The sequence below is a fragment of the Erythrolamprus reginae genome, chromosome 2, assembly GCF_031021105.1.
Source record: "Erythrolamprus reginae isolate rEryReg1 chromosome 2, rEryReg1.hap1, whole genome shotgun sequence".
Taxonomy (NCBI): Eukaryota; Metazoa; Chordata; class Lepidosauria; order Squamata; family Dipsadidae; genus Erythrolamprus; species Erythrolamprus reginae.
In genome coordinates this window covers 275,587,775-275,610,809 of record NC_091951.1, presented here as the reverse complement: position 1 = coordinate 275,610,809, position 23,035 = coordinate 275,587,775, and the positions used below count along the sequence as shown (strand labels likewise).

The 23,035-nt window shown below is 37.5% G+C and overlaps 1 protein-coding gene across 4 annotated transcripts in view; it reads right to left on the bottom strand.

Annotated features, from left to right (window-relative positions):
* Nucleotides 1-23,035, bottom strand: part of PCSK5 (proprotein convertase subtilisin/kexin type 5) — a 226,586-nt gene that overhangs the window by 167,440 nt on the left and 36,111 nt on the right. For all 4 annotated transcript variants that reach the window (XM_070742701.1, XM_070742702.1, XM_070742704.1 and 1 more), the window contains exon 3: nucleotides 7,074-7,187. In XM_070742701.1, coding sequence (XP_070598802.1) covers nucleotides 7,074-7,187 — 114 coding nt within the window. The remainder of the gene's footprint in view (nucleotides 1-7,073; nucleotides 7,188-23,035) is intronic.

Here is a 23,035-nt window from a genome sequence, read left to right as displayed (position 1 = left end):
ATTCGGCTGAGATCTCGCGAGACTTCGCGAGATCTCGGCCGATGATCTGGCCAGGGTGGCCTGATCTATGACATTTCTGGGCGGGGCCTGCCTGCCCTATAAAGGGGCGTGCAGGCCCGAGGCTCTTCCTGTTCGCCCGGACTCGTCGCTTTGTGCAGACTGTATACTGTATACCTAATGCTGAAGAGAAGAATGCTATTGTTATAACAGAAAGAGGAAACATGCAATTGATCAGAATAAAGGAATTAAGAATGTTACAATATTTAAACACTTAAAAATCACTTTCTCTTTATGGGGATTTTTGGAGTTATGTGAAATAAGTAAGAAAATGGTAAGTTAATGCACAACCAATAATGAGTACATTATGATATGTTGTATTTTTAAAAATATGGTGTTTAAATGACAAAACTGAGATGGTTACTGAGAAAGCATTCTTATCATGAACTAAAGAAAACAAACTCAACAAATAACTATATGCTGGATTTATTCTTTGGAATATGGACTATGAAAATTAAATACAGCAGCTATTTGCTTAAAAAAAAGCTTCCCACTCAGGTTTCATGACAAACAGCTTTTGAAGCAGGTTTATGATAAGCTTCTTCTGTGAATACAAGCAAGCTCTTTCAGTTTTAGCCCACAGTTTTCATTACGGAACTATATATAGTACCAAAAGAATCACTGGTAATCCATACTGTATTCTGATCCTATGATAAGCTATAAATCTATCATCCCAGTCAAGTTTTTTTCTATGATACAAAATTTGTTTTGCTTAAGGCATTTCTCAAAGGCCATGAACCCTGCAAATCCAGCTTCTGAGAAATTGCTGCAATAATTTACCTTCTGTGAATGTAGAATGCAATAATTCAAATTAAAATACATACTCATTGTTACTAGAGAAGCCTTTGTGTGAAAATGCTCATTTATTATAAAACAGATGTGATTTGTGTGCAAATAAGAAAACAGGTTAAACCACTTTGGTCTGTGGCTCAGAAAGATGTAACTCTGAAATACTTAAGATCCATCACTAATCTGTACAGACAAAAAAGGGAGATTATTTTTTTAATTGAAGGATCAAACTCCAAATCTGAAAAAAAGGCAATTCCAAGGGCAAACATGGCAAAAGTGCTAGTGCTACTAAGTCAAACCTGAGCCCCAGGAGACTGAATGGACAAATGCTTATAGTTTCAACTTATCTCTGATCATATTCACAGCTTGGGAAAACACATATCCCTGATTCTGATCACCTGTTTTATCTATTGTTTTTTCTTTAGTATTCTTTTCCCCTTAATACAGGAGTGTCAAACTCATGTTGTCATGGCAGCGTCACATGACATATTGGGATCTCCTCCTTCACTAAACTGGGCGTGGGCAGTTTGTGACACATCCAACCCATGGGCTTGAAAGCCCTGCCTTAATATCATCAAAGTAGAGTTATTCCATGTGCATCACATACCCAAATAGAGAGCAGCAGTTGTCTTTTATTTGGTTGCTGATTGTCTCCTCATTGCAATTCATGCTACTGTTAATAACATCTCAAATTCCATAATTATTTGCTTTCTATTCTAATGTCCAGCTTGCACAGCTGGATATTACTACTGGAAAAATCTGTAGCCTTGTGGTGTCATGGAAGAAGCCTTATTCTTCATAAATTACTCTAAATTTGTCATTGTTTTTTTCTCTCGGGATAATTTTCACTTTATATTTCTACCAAATGGTCTAGTTGAATTCAACCAAGCTACCTTCTCTTCTTCACCAGCAATGGTAAATTCATTAGCTGACATTATTTTTGTCTTCCTAATATCAACAGAGATGTTTTACTCTATATTTTACTTTTATAATTAACTCTTCTAACTCTTCCTTACTTTCATTAATGAAGGGATGTTGCCCTCATATCTCAAATTATTAGTATTTCACCTTCCAAGTTTGACACTTGGATTCTTAAATTTCCTACAGATTAAAAGGATAAGAAAACAATAAGCAGCCCTGTTTTATGTTTTTCCTTATTTTGTTTATCCAAACTTAATTCATATAATAGTTTATTTGTTCACTGTAAATATTCCTCAGAAAAACAATCAGATAGTCTGACATTTCCACTTGTCTTGGTACATTACATTCAGGCATGAACTATTGTACATAATCAAAAGCCTTGCTGTAGATGATAAAATACAGACTAATCTACCACTTGAATTCATTTGCTGTCTGCATTATCCATTTTATGCTCACCATATTTCATGTCTCTTAAACCTAAGAATTTTATGAAAAACTGTTAGACTGTTCATTTAGCTTTCTTCTCTCTTATCACTGTTTTCTTCATCATTACATCTTAAGCAAAATCATACTTCTGTGTAGAATTAGTATGTAACTCTACATAAGTAAATAAACCTAATTTTTCCAGGTTTTAGGTCATACTGTCTTGTTCCATATAGGTATGTCATATCTGTCTGGTACTTTCCTATTTGACATGTGGTCAAATAAGAAAGTACCAAACAGATATGACATACTGTACCTACCCACTGAACTTTTGAAGGGGCAAAATGACAAGACAGTGTGACCTAAAACCTGGAAAAAGTAGGTCTTATGCCTCTTATTTTTCAGTATCTAGTATTTTTTTCCTGAATGTATTGTCTATTTACAAATGTTTCTATAATCCACTTGTAAAGATTTCACTCCTGATAATTATTCTTCAGTAATCCACCTTACCTATATATTTTTCTGTTATTTTTTCCAGTCATTTTCTTCTATTTGGTGAATTTCCACATTGAGATATCTTTCTTTGACCTTACTCACCTGTGATTAGAATATGGATTCATTTCTCATAAAGCTTTGCCTCTATTCTTTTCTTGCACTCCTAAATTCAGGTAATCCCTTGAGATAGGCCAGGTCAAGAAACAGACATTGCAGAGACTTCCAGAATGTTTCTTCCTTATGGTAAGGTTTAATAGCAGAATGTTGAAAGTCTGTTCAATTTCTGTATGCCTCATCTCTTACTAAACAATCTTCTCCATCTCTAAATTCCTTTACAATAACCAGACTACATAGCACCTTTATTTTGTACATGCAACTATCTTCAGTTTTATTTTGGAAGTTTGAGAATCTGTCATCCACATTTGTCTAAATGTTTTCGTCATGCCAAGAGAACTTGAGGTAAAATTTGTTTCACATTGCCTTATGCTGGCTTTGACTTTAGAATTCCATCTTTCAGCTGGTGGGCTCTTGTTATGCTTGAAGAGCAACAAGTCCTCTAATCACTATAGTAGACAATATATTCAACCCCACCCCCATTTTTAACCTTACTGGCAAAGGGGACACTGTCTGGATAAACATAAAACTTGCACATTAACTTCCTATATACATCTATTTGTAAGTAAACAGCATTGTCTCTGTGGAAAGCTCTACTACTCATTAAATAAGTTCCATAATTTCATTGCATAGTAGAGAAAACGATAAAGACATTTTTGTTGCTGCTTTTAGAAATTTAAAATATTATATATGTATGATTCCTTTTTGCTAGAGACAGACATGAACCAAAAGGTATTGATATCTGACATATGAAATGTAAAGATGAAAAAACTCCCTGAAAATTCAGACATTTTGCCTAACAGTGCAGAATAAACAAGTTATTTTATAAAGTATAAAAAAATTATTTTGCTGTAACAAAATGAACAGTAGTAAGCGAACAATATATTTATTGATATTTTGACGCAACACTGGGAGACAGGAGTCTTTGGGGAGGTGATGTTATCCATGAGAAGCAAATTTTAAAAAATGATATAATTGCTAGATTTCATATCTTAGTATCTAGGGTCAATGAAAATTATGTACTTTGCAGTTGTAGAATATTACCAAATGCAACTCCATATGAAAAGACATGAACTGTGTTTACAATTATTTATAGAGTATCAATAAATAAAAAGATAAGCAATATTGCCAATTAACAAAAAGATAACACATCTTTATTTTAATGTTTTAATTTAGATGTGCTTTTGAATAATAAAACAAATTTTCATTCATTTTGGTATAAAAATTAAAAATTTTCCTTTAATTTAAGAAATTAATACAATACAATTGAAAATGTGATGTACAATAGAACAATAAGATTTAGAAAGTGAGTAACCCAGATTTGGACCAAATGATACAAGGTATATAATCAGAAGCATCATTCAGGAAATTAAAGCTTCTTGTCATCAATTAATTAGCACATAAAACTCAAAATTGACTCATTTTGTTGTTCTCTACTTTCTATCAATACTGAATAAAAGCTAAAGGAAAATAGATGCTTCAGAGAAGCTGTAACCTGCCCATTCTCAAATAATTATTTTAAACTCAGTAAAGGGGACACATAGATTAATTCTTTTGTTTTTTGATTAATTAGAGAATGCTTGTAATATCATTACTTCATCAAAGACATCAAACTCAATTTCTAGTAAAGGATACAAAACTTTTCATTTAAAATACTATGATTAAAAATTCCGTGTGATCCAAAAATTGTTTCATTACAAAAAAAGAAGACTGAAAGATATTATTGATGGGTTCCAATTACTATACTTTTGGGTTTTGACTTAATATATGACCCAGTTTACAGTAGAACCTTCATCGTTTTCTGTGAATCAGATTACTACGATTGTTTAAATAACCATGGTACAATAAAAACAATAAAAATAGTTTAGAACACTAAAAAAATATCCAAAAATAAATATACACTGCCACTGAGCTATTTGGTCAGTTGACAATAAAGCCAGGAAATAGAGCTCTTGACACATTCAATACCCCAGACCCCAACACAACCAAGCCTTACGATAATGGGCTGGGGCCATTCTAATCTCCAATAGAGAATTTCCAGAGACCAGGAGCTTTTGTACTCCCTTCTATTTTTATTTTATTTATTCAATTTTTTTATTGCGTCCTTCTCCTTAGACTCAGGGTAGTTTACAACATGTACTCCCTTCCAGTCCCTCCTAGCTAAACCTCTTTGGCTAATGGGATCTGCAACATTACCAAACTGATAGATTGAATTGGATGGGTAGAGTTGCAAAAAAGGCAGAACTTCAGCTAACTCAGTCTCAAGCCATGTGAAGCTTTTAAAGTGACAACCAGCACTTTGAATTGCATCCAGAAACATACTGGTAACCAATGGAGCTCACACAGTAGTTGTGGTGTTATTGTGCTATATATCTAGTACCATTTAGTGTTCTGTACCAATTGAAGTTTCTGAATACTCCTCAGAGGTAGCCCCATGTAGAACATGTTGTAGTAGTTTTATTGAATTTTGTTGTATCGTTCTAAGATACTTCAATATTTTCAAGTGAAAAGCAGTATAAAAAGATAATTAATAAAGCCAACAAAGTTAATCATTGGTTACAAATCTGTTGAAATATCATATTAAATCAAAACTGAGCTAGCATATGATACTGTAATATGACAACCAGTGACTAGATAAAGATATTATTTTTAACTGATCCTACACCATGATTTATGGAGATTAGGCATAAACTCTATCCTTTACTGTCCCCCTTTCCCTTTCCATTAATCTAGGCATATGAGAGATGAAGAAATAATTCCTAATTAGTTTCCTAGATCCAGGATTAGTTTCAGCATGTTAGTACAAGCTTTTGCTTTGGGGATATTTTGTTAGTTGTGCAGAGGAAATGGAAAGATTAAAAATGAAGAGACTGAAAAAGTAAAAAGGAGAATGAGAAAACAAAAGTGGAGAATGCAGGCAGCAGATGGGTTGCAAAGTACATGGTGAGAATGGAGATTATGAGAGACCGGGAAGAGGATGAGAATGAGGACAAGGACATAAGGCTGTAGAGCTCCATGGAATCAATCTGGGATTTAATACAGTTTTCATCGAGATGTCCCTGAAAAGAGCACGGTGTTCTTAAAATGCCATGGAAATACAGAGGTGGGAGGGAGAAATTGCATTGCTGCCGCAAAGCATATGCCAGGAAGTCCAATGCAACTCCTTGGTTTGCTGAGCAGTGGAGATATATGAAGCAATTTAAAAGAAGCAAATCTCCCAAAAAAGTAAAAACAACTGATGATTGTTAAAAGCTCATGTCTAAAGATCAGGAAAATGTATATTCTTCTCCAAGCAGATTGCATCTGTGCATTCCTGTTCAAAAGCACTATTTAGCAGGACTAAGGTCTTTTAAGTGAAAAATGGAAACGATAAAAGGTCTCTTGCACAACAAATAAATTTGCTTATATTCATACTGGATTGGACAGCAGCCAGAGTAAGAGAAGTGGCTTCTTACTGATGGCAACTCACCCGTGCCCCTGGATGATCTCACCCAGGGGTTTCATATAGATAATCTCCCCTCCAAATGAAGAAAATCAGGAGAATAGAGTAATAATTGTTGGACAGCAGATAATGTTAAAGAATAGAAAAGGAAACAATTAAGAGAATAGATTTTGTAATGAATTTCTCCTGAGGTTGGTTGCTTGCACAAAAGAACCCACAGATAAGGTTTAGAAAAAAACCTGGTGATTAAGTACAGTATAGCTACATCTAGGCATCTATATTGTAGACTACTCTCATATATTTAGGACATGAAATATACAAATCATTCAGAAGAGAAAGAGGACTGATGTCTGGAAAATGTGATAAAAATACATTTTCTTGCACCTTGTGCTATTTTTTTCAGCAGCCTCTTTTAATTTAATCAGCAAATGTAAACCCACCCAATTCTTCCAATCAGACATAATTTTGGAAAGAAAAAACCCCTAATCTAGTATAATCTATATTAAATATGATGCACATTTTGTTACTCATTTTGATTTATAGGTATTTGAGAAAATTGTAAAAAGTACATAATAATCTTTAATATTTAATTTAACCATTTATCATTACCCATATATCACAGGATGTAAAAGTATTGTAATATAAGAAACAAATTCAGTTTTGGTTCTTAGCTGTCAGATTTACTACAGAAAATACTTGATAAATTAAGTGTATTTCTTTTTGAGATTAGTACTTAAATGTATTATAACAAATAAATTCAGTCTTGGTTAGAAATATTAAATAGATATTCAAAATGCAATTTCTGTGCAAATATTAGTCTATATGAACTTACCATGTACCACATACTTTGCCATTTAGGATCATTAAAATACATCGATGGGATGCTACCAACTTTGTAATCTCTCTTTCTTCTTATTTTTACAATTTGCTGTTCTATCCATTCTACCTGTTTTAAAAAAACACATATCAAAACAATATCTTGTATATTTAAAAACACAGTGAATAGATACTAAACATAAACAGCATCTGAAGACAGGTATCTTTGGTTTATTTAATATATATGTTTAAAAATGGGTCTGGATAATTATCATAGCAACTTAAAACATTCTACAAAAATGCTTTCCAAGAATATTTGTTTTTGATGCATGCTTATTACATATACATGATAAAACATAAAGAAAATGAAATAAAACAAAAGAGAGAAGAAAGAATACCTAAATAACAATGATCTACCATTAAAAGATCAAACATTGTTTTATGAATTTACTTTATTCCACTTGGATTTCATATATTTTAAAAGGTTTGGTATCTCAATGCCATTATTCTATATTAAAAAAAGCTAAGCCTGAAACACTCCAGAAAAAGACAGTGGGAATGATTAGGAGAAGGATCAATCAATCTTTATTTAAGCAGAGACAATATTAAATATATATGGAATGAAAACCATCCCAGGAATTAGAATTTATGGGATGACAAAATGGAAAAAAGATTAAGGAAATCAAGTCTTTTTTTTTATTGCCGAAATCATCAGACTATCATAATGTTGGGCTCTAATCAAATTACCCCCTGGAGTGATGTTAATCATGCAGGGTAAAGGGAGTACTAGATACTGTTGTAAAATTAGTTTTATAAGGTTTGGAAGTTGTGCTAGTGACAACCAGAAAAATGGACTGAGGAACTGAAATGCATTGAACGGGTTGCATTCCCCCTCAACAGCATATTTAAATCTGGAAGTGTTCCTGGAAATGGGTTGAAATAGGATTTGAAAACTGTAATTATGATGTCTTTGTACCATTAAGGGTTCAGCATAGATTGTGACTCTTCCTAAACTGGTTAGTATTATTCATGCCTTAATTACATAAAAGAAATACAATGGGAAAAGTGTACTGAAATTATATACAAAAGAAATATCAACATCCAAGATACTTCAGAAGACCCCCCCCCCTACTTAGAAGAATCTCTGGTATTAGAAGATGAAGCCTTCTAATTCTGTTGATTACCAGTTTGGAAAGTTACAGAATTTTATAGAATTATCCATAGAAATATGGCAAGCAACAGAAGTAAAAGTTCCAACCAAGCTATGCCAGCAAATCCGAAGAATAACACAATAGCCAACAGATTAGAAGATATCAATCTATTTATTTTATTACTTATTACTAATTGGACATATGCCACCCCTCTCCATGGAATCTACATACCAATACCAAAGAAAAGAGATATAATAAAGTATAAAAACAATTGTACAATATTCTTAATTTTACATTTTACCAAAATAATGCTTCCGATATTCAGCACTGTCGGTATATGCCTCATTCAACAGAGAGCAAATTCCAGAAAAATCTTATTATGCTCATGCAAAACATTAATTTTATTATTTGTTTGTTTATTATTTATTTATTTATTTATTATTTATAGAGTGAGAGAAAGAAAGATTTGTTGTTACTTGATCAACCACCTCCAGAATGTGGTTTCCCCCCCCTCATTGAGGTCTCAGAACCACATCATTATGCCCTTATGAAAGGACAGGAGGGTTGGGGCCAACCTATCATTGGGAAGCAAGATATTCCAGAGGGCAGGAGCCACAGCCCCCTCCTCGAATCCATCAACCAGAATAATCGGGATCCACAGCATGCCTCCTCTGTCAAGATGAGTGGTATGGTTCAAAATGAGATGCTACAATATAGCCAAAACATAGCAAACATTTTCGGTCTGGGTTGGCAAAGAAGTGAGACAAGACTCTATACTAGGGGTGTCACTCATTTTAGTGAAAGCGAAAAAAGTCACAATACATCGCATGACAACTTGATGCAGAAGGTTTGACACCCCTTCCCTATACTGACTCTTTATTTAATCTATATGCAGAATATGCAGTATATGGAAGAAAGCTATGTGGGGTTTTAAAATTAGAGGAAGAAATATTAATAACTTGTGCTGTACTGATTACAATGTAAATGATCTGCAAGCTCCAGTAATGAAAGCTGAAGAGCCCAATGAAAAAAACTCAATGTATGATTAAATGTAAAGAAGACTAAAGTAATGACAACAAATACAGCACCCAGCCTTAAGAACTGACAATCAAGATATTATAGTAGTAGATAGCTTCTGCCTTTTAGGGTCAATTATCAATAATAAAGGAACCAGCCAGGAAATACACCACACAGCAGCAATGAAGGCCTCACAATAGATCACAGATGTCAAACCTGATTATGTCACGTGACATATCATGACTTTGTTTTTTACTTTTGGCATCCAGTGCTTCCAGATCTCTGTTGAGACACACTTGGGAAGAAGCTTGAGACACACGTGGGAAAACTCAGCTCTTTATTAAAGCAACAAGTAAGATCCAGCAAAAAGCCAGGCTGACAGCTCTTCCTCTTATAGGGAACTATCAGATGGCTCGACCAATCAACAGGCTTTATTTGCCTGCTTGAATAGCGGACCTTGGAGTAAACAATACAGTCCCAGTTCTTAACAATCTCTCCTGGCCCATTCTCGACTTTTTGCTACCCTGTTTCCCCGATAGTAAGACACCCCCGATTGTAAGACGTATCGGGGGTTTCAGGGAGGTCGGCTAATATAAGCTGTACCCCGAAAGTAAGACATATGTCTTACTTTCGGGGAAACACGGGGGGTTGCCGCCTTCCTCTCATCTAGCTGCGTGCCGCCTCCTGCCCACGTCTGCACCGTCCCCCTCCATACGTTGCCGCGCCGTCCCCTGCACTTGTCACTGCCGCCTCTGCAAATTTACTCGGGCACGTCCCTACTCCAAAGAAACCTCCCCCCCCGCCCGTCACAGAAGGTAAAATGCATATACACTAAAAAAACACATTTTACACAGTTTTTTTTAGCTGTCAGTGCCCCTTTAACAATATAAGACATACCCCGAAAGTAAGACATAGTGGGGCTTTTGGGGATAAAAAGAAAGTAAGACACTGTCTTACTTTCGGGGAAACATGGTATCTCTGCCAAAGTGCTGCATCAGAAACAGTATCTGCCATGGAATGTGAGAATGGGTGAAGGCTCCCAGAATGAAGGACTCCTCCAAATGAGAAACTTCAAGATCACACCTATGAAAGACCTGTCAGGTTCACTGATAAGCTGCCAGGCCACTGATACTTTTTCCAATGCCGCACACAATATCCTGGCTAACTAAGAATTATGCCTACCGGCAAAATATTATTGTTTGCCACAGAAAAATTATGTGGAATCTGCACATGGGCCATAACTTTGAAAACTTTGATCTAAAGGATTACAAAGCTGTGCAGATGTTCTTATTTGCCAGAGAAGCTTTTAGAATATGTCCCTTATGCCGATGCCTGGCTTTTTGGCACATCAGAGAGCCTGCTTTGCTTCCAGCTTATAGAACGCCCTGCTCTGTGAGTTGAATTTGGCTTTAACACCCTCAGCATTTAGAAAATCTGTCATGACTCCTCTTTTTCACCAGGCTTTAATTATTAAAATATGTTAGTACCCATTATAGTGTTAATTTTGATCTGTGCTTTTAACTTTTTGTATCTGCTTTTTGGTTTATATACTTTACTAGTAGCTGGATATCTGTGCTTCACCATGAAACTATATGATCAGGCTTGATAAATTGAAAGTTAAAGCTTGAAAATTAATGAGTAATTACAATCAGCTTGATGCTTTGACATTTAAATCTTGAAAATTTATGTAGAGTGTGTAACTCCTTAGCATCAGACTATGTTAATATAAGGCAACTGGCAATTGGAACAAAGTTCTTTTCAGATGGGGAAGGGGAGTAGCAGGTGTAACTCCAACCTGCAGGCTGGATGAGTCACATGCTGGCCACCCATGCTGGATTTAATAAAGGGGTAGATCAGAACCTGTTAATATAAGGCAATTGGTACTTGGAACAGAGTTCTTTTCAGGTGGGGAGGGGAAGTAGAAAGCCTAAACTCCCAGCCAAATAAATCATGCATTGGCCATGCCCACACTTGGTTTAGCAAAGGGATAGCATCAGAGCATGTTAATATAATACAGTGGTACCTCGAGATACGAGTTTAATTCGTTCCGGACCTGGGCTCTTAAGTCGAGCAGCTCTTATCTCGAACGACTTTTCCCCATAGGAATTAATGTAAATAATTTTAATTGGTTCCAGCCCTCAAAAAACTCACAAAGTTAGTCTAAATTATGCAGAAAGACATGTTTTTAATGAAGAAATGTACATGTACATATAAATGAATAATGAAGTTTCTTTCACTTAACTTGTAAACTTTCTTAAACTTTTAAATTTACATATGTTCAACTTCTCTGCCACCCAATCCTGTAGGACAGAGGTCCCCAACCCTTTTTGCACCAGGGACCGGCTTTAAGCGATCAAGAGAGGAATGGGTGAATGAATGGATGGAGGGTGGGAAGGAAGGAAGGAAAGAGGGAAGGGACAGGAACAGAGGAAGGAAGCAAGGAAACTTATGAAAGGGGAGAGTAAGAGAGGAATGAGTGAAGGGAGGGAGGGAGGGAAGAAGGTGGGAAGGAGAAAGAAAAGAAGAAATAAAGGAAGGGAAGGTAAAAGAGAGAAAGAAAAAGAGCAAGAAAGAAAGAAAGAAAGAAAGAAAGGGGGAAGGGACAGGAACAGAGGAAGGAAGCAAGGAAACTTATGAAAGGGGAGAGTAAGAGAGGAATGAGTGAAGGGAGGGAGGGAGGGAAGAAGGTGGGAAGGAGAAAGAAAAGAAGAAATAGAGGAAGGGAAGGTAAAAGAGAGAAAGAAAAAGAGCAAGAAAGAAAGCTGCAAGCACCCCCCCCGAGCCCCCCAGGCCGGCTGCAACCTTTTAAAACACGCGCGCCGCTTCGCAGCTGTCCCCTGAAGCCGAACGCGGAAGTTAGCGTTTGGCTTCAGGAGACAGCTCCTTGGCGCTTGTATCTCGAATTTGGGCTTGTAAGTAGAACAAAAATATCTCTCCCCTCCCAGCTCTTATCTCGAGTTGCTCTTAAGTAGAGCAGCTCTTATGTCGGGGTTCCACTGTACTGTAAAAAACTACTAATGATCTGATAGTCATTTCAAAAAATCCTTTCTTAGTGAGCACCTAGAACAGTGATATTGAACCTTTTTCTCATTGGGAGCCAAAAGAATGTGCGTGCATGCTATCGCATATGCATGAGTGACCATACCCATAATTCAATGCCTAGGGAGGGCAAAAACAGCTTCCCCCCACTACCCCCAGAGGCCCTCTGGAGGTCGGAAACAGCCTGTTTCCCAACTTTTGGTGGGCCCAGTAGGCTTGTGTTTCACTCTCCCCAGGCTCCAAAGGCTTCCCTGGAGCCGGGAAGGGTAAAAATGCTCTTCCCCATTCCTCTGGAGGCTCTCTGGAAGCCAAAAGTGCCCTCCCAGAGCCTCTGTGTGAGCCAAAAATCAGCTGGCTGGCACATACATGCACATTGGAGTTGAGCTAGGGCAACAACTTGCGTGCCAGCAGATATGGCTCCATGTGCCACCTGTGGCACTGTGCCATATGTTCATCATCACTGACCTAGAAACCAAGAGGAACATAGGTGTCGTTTACAGTTCTAAAGATGATAGATAGGTAGATAGGTAGATGGTAGATAGGTAGATAGGTAGATAGGTAGATAGATAGATAGATAGATAGATAGATAGATAGATAGATAGATAGATAGATAGATTTAGATATAGATATAGATATAGATATAGATATAGATATAGATATAGATATAGATATATAGATATAGATACAGATACAGATATAGATATAAGGTGGCTTGAGTAATCACTTATTAAAAGCAGAATATAAATAAAAAAATAAGCAAATACAAAAAGTATTTTGATCTCAAATGATTCTGATTTAATGATATAATATGGCTGAGCAGTTCTTTGGATTATGTCAAGAATGTATTGACTTAAGTATGTTTTGGAATAGTCTAAATCTATACAAAATCTATTTCCTATTACTTATTCCCTGAAGGATATTTTACAGTAAGTAAAGAAAATGAAGTTGAAAAGAGTTGGACGTTTGGATGCTTCACCACAATGTTAATCTGAAACAAATCAAACCATTAAACATTTAGGAAAAGATTTTGGCGTAGCCTTCCCATTCCCCAGACTTGTATGTTATCTATGAGATCTCAAACAGAAGCACATGGAAGGACAACCAGGAATATTTTTGAGCCAGAAGGTATCTTCAAGGAAGAGTAGAGAAAAATATAAAAATAAAAATACGAAGTGTCTTAATTTGAAACATTTGAAAATATTCTCAAAAGAATTATTTTAGCAACAGTACAAATCCAGTAACTATCTAGTAACTGTTCTTTGCAGTTCTTTTTCTATGATTTTCCATAAAGACAATAGTTCTGATCACAATAATTCCAATATAAAAATATGTTGCTTTCTCGGGGGGAAAAATCTGATAGCATAGCATAATTTATTTTACTGTTGGAATAAATTATTACATCTTAAATTCTGGAAACCACAAGTTTAATCACAATTAGTGTGATTAAAAACTGTTACATACAATACTATTAAGCACTAGTGGATTCAAATAGGATACAAAGTTTGTTCAAACCGTAAGTAAAGCACACGGGTCCTTTACATTCTATTCTAAGACCTTATGATTAGCTCAAGAAATACTGGATAGGATTAATCCTTTAAGTAGAATTTTAAAATGTTCAATAAATAGATAAATATATGAGTTACATAGTAGTTAGCTATAAATAAAAGTCCTGTTTAGGTTGCATTCTAAATTACATAAAATAAATTCTGCTTTGTCTTCTGTACAGGAACTTTGGTTTATGTGTCCCCGTTTCCCATTGATCAGAATTTTAATGTGTAAACTTGCAGTTATATCATGAAGTAAATGGAAATGCAATCTCACAAATGTAATTTTTATTTTCTATTTAAACTGTGAGAACAGCTAACTCTAGAATGTTTATAATAAGGAGTCACATTTTAAAAATTGTAAGTCAAACATCAAACATTCTAAGCAAATGCATTAGCTTAGAAACGTACATTAAGTTGAAGATGTGAAAGAAATTATAAACAGATGTATAGACTATTTTTTAAAATTTCATATGCAGTTCATTCAGTACATAAATTAAATTTATACTGCAACAATTTCCAGTTCATTGATTAATGATGTAATATATATGTTTTCTACTTTATTTAAAGTAATAAATGTATTAGAACTGGGCAAATGGTTGTATTTGTTTTTTTAAATACTGTACAACCATTTGCCCAGATCTAATACATTTAGACTTTTTTCAACAACCCTGGATGAATCATTAGTTGAATCACTGAAAAGTTAGCCTTTGAAGTAATAATTTGTTTTGTTTAATCTAAATCAGTACGTCAGTGGATCAAATATATGCATGGCCAAATTATGCAAAATAAAGGCACTGAATTCATACAACAAACAGGCAGAAAATAAATAGCTATTGTTATATTTCGGAGTATGAAATTCTTACTTTTTACTTTATCTTTCACTTTCCATGGCTCAAAACCATGGAAAGTGATTTTAAAATTAAAGTTATTTTAAAATTACTTTCTTCTGAAGTGAGTATTTTCTTCCTCTGAATATTAACCTTGTGTTTTATCACTAATAAACCTGCAGTGTTTGCTGTTCCAAATTTCTGTTGCTTAGCAGGCAAGCTGCCAAATTGCTATCACATCTAATTAAAGCTCTTTAACAAGTAAAACAATGCCCAGTGCAGAGATTTATCCTCATTTGATTTTCTTGACCTGAGATCCAGTTACACATTACTTTCTTTTGAACTCCCGATTCCCCGATGTGATTAAGGTCGGTGCTATCAAAACATAGAACTAAAAAGCTTTCATCCTACCTTTCATGAGAGAGGCATAGGAAAAGGGTCAACCCCCCAGGAATAAACTACATGGTGACTTTTTAAAAACTATTTTTTTCTGAACAGAAGTACACAATTGTACCTAGAAAATAATTAACCACTGGATTGCAATTCTTCTGTAAATAAAAGATGTAGCAACATTACATTAATTGTATTAAAGTGTTTTTTTCTTAAAGGGATGAAATGGGCTTCTTCTGGATTACATGAGCTGCCAGGGATGAACAATTTGTTGATTTAGCCTGCCTGTTAGAAAAATAACTTTGGAATCAAATGGCTCCTATGAAGATTTTACACTGCAAAAAATTGTGAACAGCAACCTATGCTAATTTTCAAACTCTTCACTGTTAAAGCGATTCCACTGACCCTTAACCACATTGGGGTGGTAGAAGTGTGTTTAGCATATGCAAATCCTTGACCTATGACCATGAACAAATGGTTGTTGACCAATCCCTGCAGTTCTGGCTGTACCAGCATTCCTTTAGTCATATGATTTCCACCTGGGAACTTGACAAGTGGCCTGCACCAAAAATTGGTTGCAGCATCCCACAACCACATGCATTTGCAACCTTCCTTGCCAGTGTCCCCAGAAAGTCATTGGGAAAGCTGACAGGGAAGGTCAGAAATAACTGGACTAACTTGTCCAGTGCACCTTTGCACAATCCATGCTGCATCACCGCCATATGCTTTTGCACCATCTCACAGCCTCACAGACCCTTATGGTGCCTACATCTCTCATCATGTCCTCTCCTGACCACCACCAACAACTTATTTCCTGCTGCCTTCCCCTCATACTTTTTTTTGAAAGCTAGCAACTTTCTGATGGCTTCCCCACTAATTCATCGTAGGAAAATGGCAGGAATTTGCCATGTTTAATGACCCTGGATTTTGATTAACAATGGTAACTGCCATTGTGAAGCAATTGAGGCCACATCACCTATTAATAGAAATTTGGGTCCCAATTTTTGTCATATGTCAAAGATTGGCTGTGACGAAAATGGCATTTTTAGAAGTTGTTCAATTGTTATAACTTTTAAATTAGGAAAAGGAAATACTTAAATACTTAAGACAAATACTCTACACAGAGTAAGTTTTTAAGGGAGAAATAATGTAAAAGCAGTAACTGGAAACAATTTCAATCTTTATAATTATGTTGATGTAATAAGTAGGGAAGAAATTTTTAAAACCTATTAAGTTTTTTCAATTTTGCGTTTACTGATTTTTCTCTTTTCTCTCTCTCTTGCTTCTTTCCCTTTTCCATTCCCTTTTCCATTTACACAATTATGCATTATTTTTCAAATTGCAACAAACAGTGCTCACATCAATTCCAATATTTGGAATTTTATTGACATTTCTAGTTATTTCTTAAGTTTACAATGAATGTGGTTCTACACATTGAATTAATTATATAATAACATGTATATTTTATCAAAATTGTAAACTCTTTGTTTATTTTCTCATATTTTCTTTTTTTATCCACTACGAATCTGTCTTCTTTTGTATTTGAATATTTATCATGTTCTTTAAAATTTTTAATAAATAATTTAGAACTAAGGAGAAAAAACATAATGCCAACCTGAACTTTATAGATGGAACATTGGTCCTACCTGAACACTTTTCTCATTCTAGGTTGCAGGATAGGCCAGGAATGGGTGATGACGTCTTCCTTCTGCCTGGAATCTGAGTCATAATTTTTCAGCCATGCCCTGTTGCCTCTCTCTCTGGCATTGCCTCCCTTTTTATCCCAGTTGTTAATGAAAGCACAGCTTCATCTTCATTAAGGGGCATGCATAAGTGCACCAGCGTGCTTACCATTCCTGTCCTAATGTTTCCCCCTCTTTTAGTACCAAATATCATGTATATAAACAGTTGTATATCTTTGTATACTACCAATACGTACTTTACAAAATAAATAAAAATTAAAGCTGTGACAAGACTAACTTATCCAGAGGTTAGAAGCACTGCCTTCCTCCCTCTGGATCCAGACTCTATGGTCAAGCAAGGGTGGGACTGGCCTACACTGAGAAAAGGCATTCAGATAAATTGTCTCTAGAGGAATTCTCCAAGGATAAGTCACAGACAGACTGACCAGGTCTGTTTGAAGATTGGCCGAGACAGCTATGTGCTCCACTTTGATGGAAAGGAGTTTGGCTTCTGACCAAGTCCCTAAGAGGAAGAATTCACTCATGAGGGGAAGAGAGTGAGTACCTCCCTGGTAATTAATGTGGGCTTTCACTGCTATATTATCAGTTAGTACAAGGACATGTTTTCCTCGGAGGAGATCTTGAAAGTGGAGCAGGGCCAGGTGGACTGCCCACAGCTCTAGCTAGTTAATGTTATGTTTGAGATATTCCTGTGACCAATCGGTTCTCTACATGAGCCCCCCAATCAAATTGACTTGCATTAGAGGTTACAGTCAGTGACAGACCGCACTTACCTCTGTTTACCGGGACACCTCCAGGCGGGTAGTATGGGAGGACAGGTGGTGGTCACAGTCACATGGGCGGGGGTTGGGTGTGTGTGCCCAGCATGATATTTGCTTCCTGCACATGTGCAGGAAGCAAATTCTCGTGCGAGGACACACGGGACCATGAGATTTCAGTGATTTTTGCCGTTTTTTTGTTTCTGCACATGCGTAAAAGCAAAAAACCTCCAAAAACTGCCAAAGTTTGTTAGTAGGCTAGAGTCTGTTAGTAAGCTAGAGACTGCAGGGCAGACTGAAGAATGGTCAGTAGGTTGGGTGGCATCTGGGGCTGACCCAAGGAAGTATGCTTCTGAGCCGGAATGCAAGCCCTTTCACCCCGCCAGCAAGATGAAATTAATGGCAGCTGTAAGGGAGAGCGGGTGGTGGCTGAGGCGATCTCAGGGGAGCTTGCTCCAAATCGACAGCATAACTCAGCAAGTTGGGCGATTTCAGCGAGTCCCAGTTTTCATCAGGAAAAAAGCCTGAATCTAATCACTGCTGAGGGAAACAGGCACAGCTGGGAGGCACCCAGGGTAGCCAGCTCCTTACTTTTCAGGCAAATGAACCACAAACCACCAGGCAGCACTTAAAGAGCTCATCTGGCAAGCGGTCAGGCAGTGTCTGGGTCAGAGCCAGGGGAGCAGACACCAGCTCTCTAGGTATTAATCTGGCCAGTATTGTCAGTTAGTGAAAGTGAAGACAAATGGTTTCCCTGGCTTTTTTGTAGTAACAGAGAAACTGCCTGACACAACCCGAGGGCCAGACGAGCAGAAAGAGCGAAATTCAAACCTGCAGCAGTAGAAATCTTGAGTTTGATGTCTATGATATTTCAGCAATAGGAACGAATCTTTCTTCTGACTGCACAGTTTAGCCACTAAATGAAGCATATCTCTCTGGCAATGACGGAGTCAATATCTAGCGCAGGAAGGGAGACAATGCCAGAGGGAGAGGCAATGGGGCATGGATGAAAAATTATGATTCAGTCTCCAGGCAGAAGGACAAAGCCACCAACCATTCCTGGACTATCCTGCAATCTCACTGGAGAAAAATATAGTTTATACAAAAAGCAGCACCGCAATAAATATGACTGGTGTTAAAGTACATTATATAAATGGAATTTAGCATACAATGATAAGTACAGTTGGGCATAATAATTTACACATGCATGAATATGCATCCATCGTGTATCCATATACATGTCATATTATCCAATACCGCTCTTTCTTACATTAATTATATAATTCAAAGGGTAGAAAGAAAGTAGTCTAGTAAATAATAGTAATTAAAGCCAATGTTTTATAAACTAATCCTCATTCATGCTATAACACCAAGCCACCTCAAAGCTTTATTTGTCAATTTCGTATGCAATCCATACTCCTTTCAGTAGCCATTTGCTCTACTCTCATATTACAGCTAGTCTCCAGTTTACAAGGTGGAATTTCCCCAAGCACAAGAGAGATTTCCTACAGCATGGGCCTCCCGCCAGCCAGCTAATTTTGGGATATCTGCCGCGCATGCATAGGGGGTGCGGCACATTCGGGAGCTGTGCGGGCATGTTTGGGGGTGTTGCACATACATGCACACGGGTGGGAGGAGAGCGGGTGTCACACATGCATGTGTAGAAGGGTTGGGCACATGGGGGGAATGTGCATTGCATTATGCATGCCGGAACATGTGTGCACACTCTTTTGGCACACCACAAGAAAAAAGTTAGCTAACGCTGGTCTATAGGATCAATCTGTCCTTAAATCAAATTTGTGTGTAAGACAGAACATTATTATTATATAATATTGTATAATTATTGTATAAAGAATTTGAATCATTATGTATTTAACTTGAATCATGCATTTAACTCAAATGTTGCTCTGTTTTTAACTATGGGTCATCCTTAACCTGGAGACCTGCTATGTTTTGAGGTTTTATCCTCATTCATTTTCTCCATTTGACCAAAACAACTTAAAGTATTTCTTATTTAGAGTAATCTCTTATTAGATTCTGATATTTAATCCACAATGATTCAATACTCATTCATTCTTGATCCTGCATCTTTTTATTTGAGTAGGCACATTTCCTATATTACCTATTACAATTGCATGCAACTTACTTCTAGGTTTCTCCTGACATGCTCAAGTCTTATTTATTTATGTGTATTTGTTTGTTTGTTTGTTTGTTTGTTTGTTCGTTCGTTCGTTCCTTCCTTCCTTCCTTCTTTCCTTCATTCATTCCTTCATTCATTCATTTATTGGATTTGTATGCCGCCCCTCTCCGGAGACTCGAGGCGGCTAACAGCAATAATAAGACAGCGTACAATAATAATCCAATAATAAAAACGATTAAAAACCCATGCATAAAATTGTAAAGGCCTAGGGGGAAAGAGTATCTCAATTCCCCCATGCCTGGCGGCAGAGGTGGGTTTTAAGTAGCTTACGAAATGCAAGGAGGGTGGGGGCAATTCTAATCTCTGGGGGGAGTTGGTTCCAGAGGGCCGGGGCCGCCACAGGGAAGGCTCTTCCCCTGGGTCCCACCAAGTGGCATTGTTTAGTTGACGGGACCCAGAGAAGACCCACTCTGTGGGACCTAACTGGTGGCTGGGATTCGTGCCGCAGAAGGCAATCCCTGAGATAATCTGGTCCGGTGCCATGAAGGGCTTTACTGTATAGGTCATAACCAACACTTTGAATTGTGACCAGAAACTGATCGGTAACCAATGCAGACTGCGGAGTGTTGGTGTGACATGGGCATATTTGGGAAAGCCCATGATTGCTCTCGCAGCTGCATTCTGCACGATCTGAAGTTTCCGAACACTTTTCAAAGGTAACCCCATATAGAGAGTGTTACAGTAGTCGAGCCTCGAGGTGATGAGGGCATGAGTGACTGTGAGCAGTGACTCCCGGTCCAAGTAGGGTCGCAACTGGTGCACCAGGCGAACCTGGGCGAACTCCCCCCTCGCCACAGCTGAAAGATGTCTTCGGAGAGGGGCGGCATACAAATCTAAGTAATAAATAAATAAATAAATAAATAATAAAATGGTTGGAATGAAGCAGTATTTTCTTCTACTGGCAATAGGTTTATTACTCACAATATGCTATTAGGATTTGATTTTTTTTTAAAAAAACCTTTCTCTGTCATTTCTCTTTTTTTAGTTAGCATTCTGCCATGATACATTCTCTCCTTGCTTTGTTTTTTTAAATCAACTTTTACATATAACTTGAAATTGTTTATCCTTTTTCTCCTGTCAAACACAATTCTTGATTTTGCTGCATTTATTTTCAGACTCATCCTCATTATATCATATACGCTCAGCTATAATATGCTGCAAATTACAATATACTCAAGAACTGAAATGGTTAACAACCCACATGACAAACAAGCATTCATGATCAGGGCCTACAAATTTGTACTTTGCAAGTTAGGAGAAGCTCATTTAACCTCTTGGCCCCATTGCTCTTCATTGGAAAGGAAGGGATTACAGGAAAGTAAGCAGGCACACAACGGGGAATACACACTGAAACAATGCACAGGCAGCTGTGAGTGCACTCAGCAAACAGTTTAAGTGTATTCTCCATTATATGGTTACTCATTGTGTTGTAATCTCTTCCTCTCCAATCTTTCTTCTCTGTGGTGTGGGGGTGGAGAATGGTCAAACACAGGAGGGAAGGGGGGGGAGTGAGAGAGCTGTAGATGTTTCTCTCTTGTTTTGCAGACCTGGGCAGGATAACGCACTTGGATGATTGATGAAGTGAGAAGAGGCAACTTCCAGTTTTCTGCCTGATCTTTCTTTGCCTGTCATCATCCTAACAGGACTGCACATTCCGTACTACCACCCTAATCCCCCCCTGACCTAAGCTGTTCCATAGAAACAGAGAAGTCTGACGGCAGAAAAAGACCTCATGGTCCATCTAGTCTGCCCTTATACTATTTTCTGTATTTTATCTTAGGATGGATATATGTTTATCCCAGGCATGTTTAAATTCAGTTACTGTGGATTTATCTACCATGTCTGCTGGAAGTTTGTTCTAAGGATCTACTACTCTTTCAGTAAAATAATATTTTCTCATGTTGCTTTTGATCTTTCCCCCAACTAACTTTAGATTGTGTCCCCTTGTTCTTGTTCCACACCTAGGCCCCAGACCTCAGCATTTCTTAGACCAAGTATTAGCTACCTCACTGCCCTTTCCTAAGCCACACATCACCAGCCATCCTCTCTCTGAAATCCATTCTACCCTCACCACTCTAATCTCACCAAAGTGGGGAAGAGGCAACAACACCAAACTATATGACAGGAATGACTCAGGGCCCCTGCCAAATTTGTTTCTTGCCCAGGGAGAAAACAGTAACCATGCCTCAGAAAGACAAACACAATCCTGACCAAAGCAACCTTCCTTTTTTTTCAATTCAAAATTCAAAATTGGACTAGAAGTCCTAGGTCCCTTCCAACTCTCTGTTAAATCTGTTAAATGACAATACTTATATGTACATACTTTTCAAACAATGAGGAAAGGAAAGTCTTCAGATCGTGCAGAATACAGCTGCAAGAGCTATCATGGGCTTCCCTAAATACGCCCATGTCACACCAACACTCCACAGTCTGCATTGGTTGCTGATCAATTTCCGATCACAATTCAAAGTGTTGGTTATGACCTATAAAGCCCTTCATGGCACCGGACCAGAATATCTCCGGGACCGCCTTCTGCCGCACGAATCCCAGCGACAAGTTAGGTACCACAGAGTTGGCCTTCTCCGGGTCCTGTCAACTAAACAATGTCGTTTGGCGGGTCCCAGGGGAAGAGCGTTCTCTGTGGTGGCCCCGACTCTCTGGAACCAGCTCCCCCCAGAGATTAGAACTGCCCCCACCCTCCTTGCCTTCCGTAAACTCCTTAAAACCCACCTTTGCCGCCAGGCATGGGGGAATTGAGATATCTCCCCCGGGCCTATACAATTTATGTATGGTATATTTATATGTATGTCTGATTAATAATGGAGTTTTTAAAATGTTTTTAAATTATTAGATTTGTTATGAATTGTTCTATTGCTGTTGTGAGCCGCCCCAAGTCTACGGAGAGGGGTGGCATACAAATCTAATTAATAAATAAATAAAGTCCTGGAGTTAGTTATAATTAAACTTCAGTAAGCTCACTGAAACAGCCGTCTACCAAAATGAATGAAACTGGCAAAGAATGTGAATGTGACAAAATGTGTGGCATGGGTCCAGGTTATCTGAGTAACCATCTCATCTCAATGGGATTACTTTATCCCATTCACATCAACAGAAAGGGCATGATGAGGAGCGCATGGGCCAAGGAATTCTGACTGCCAATCAAGGAAAATAGCCTTTTCTGCTATCTCTCCCACCTTCTGGAACACTGAACCCCCTGAGGTGAAGTCCACTCCCACCCAACCCTCAAGGGCCTTAAAACCTGGTTTAGGCAATTGGCCTGGGGTCCAGATGAGGTGGATTAAATAGAAGATTCCCATGTCCATATCACTGTATTCCCTCCCCTACT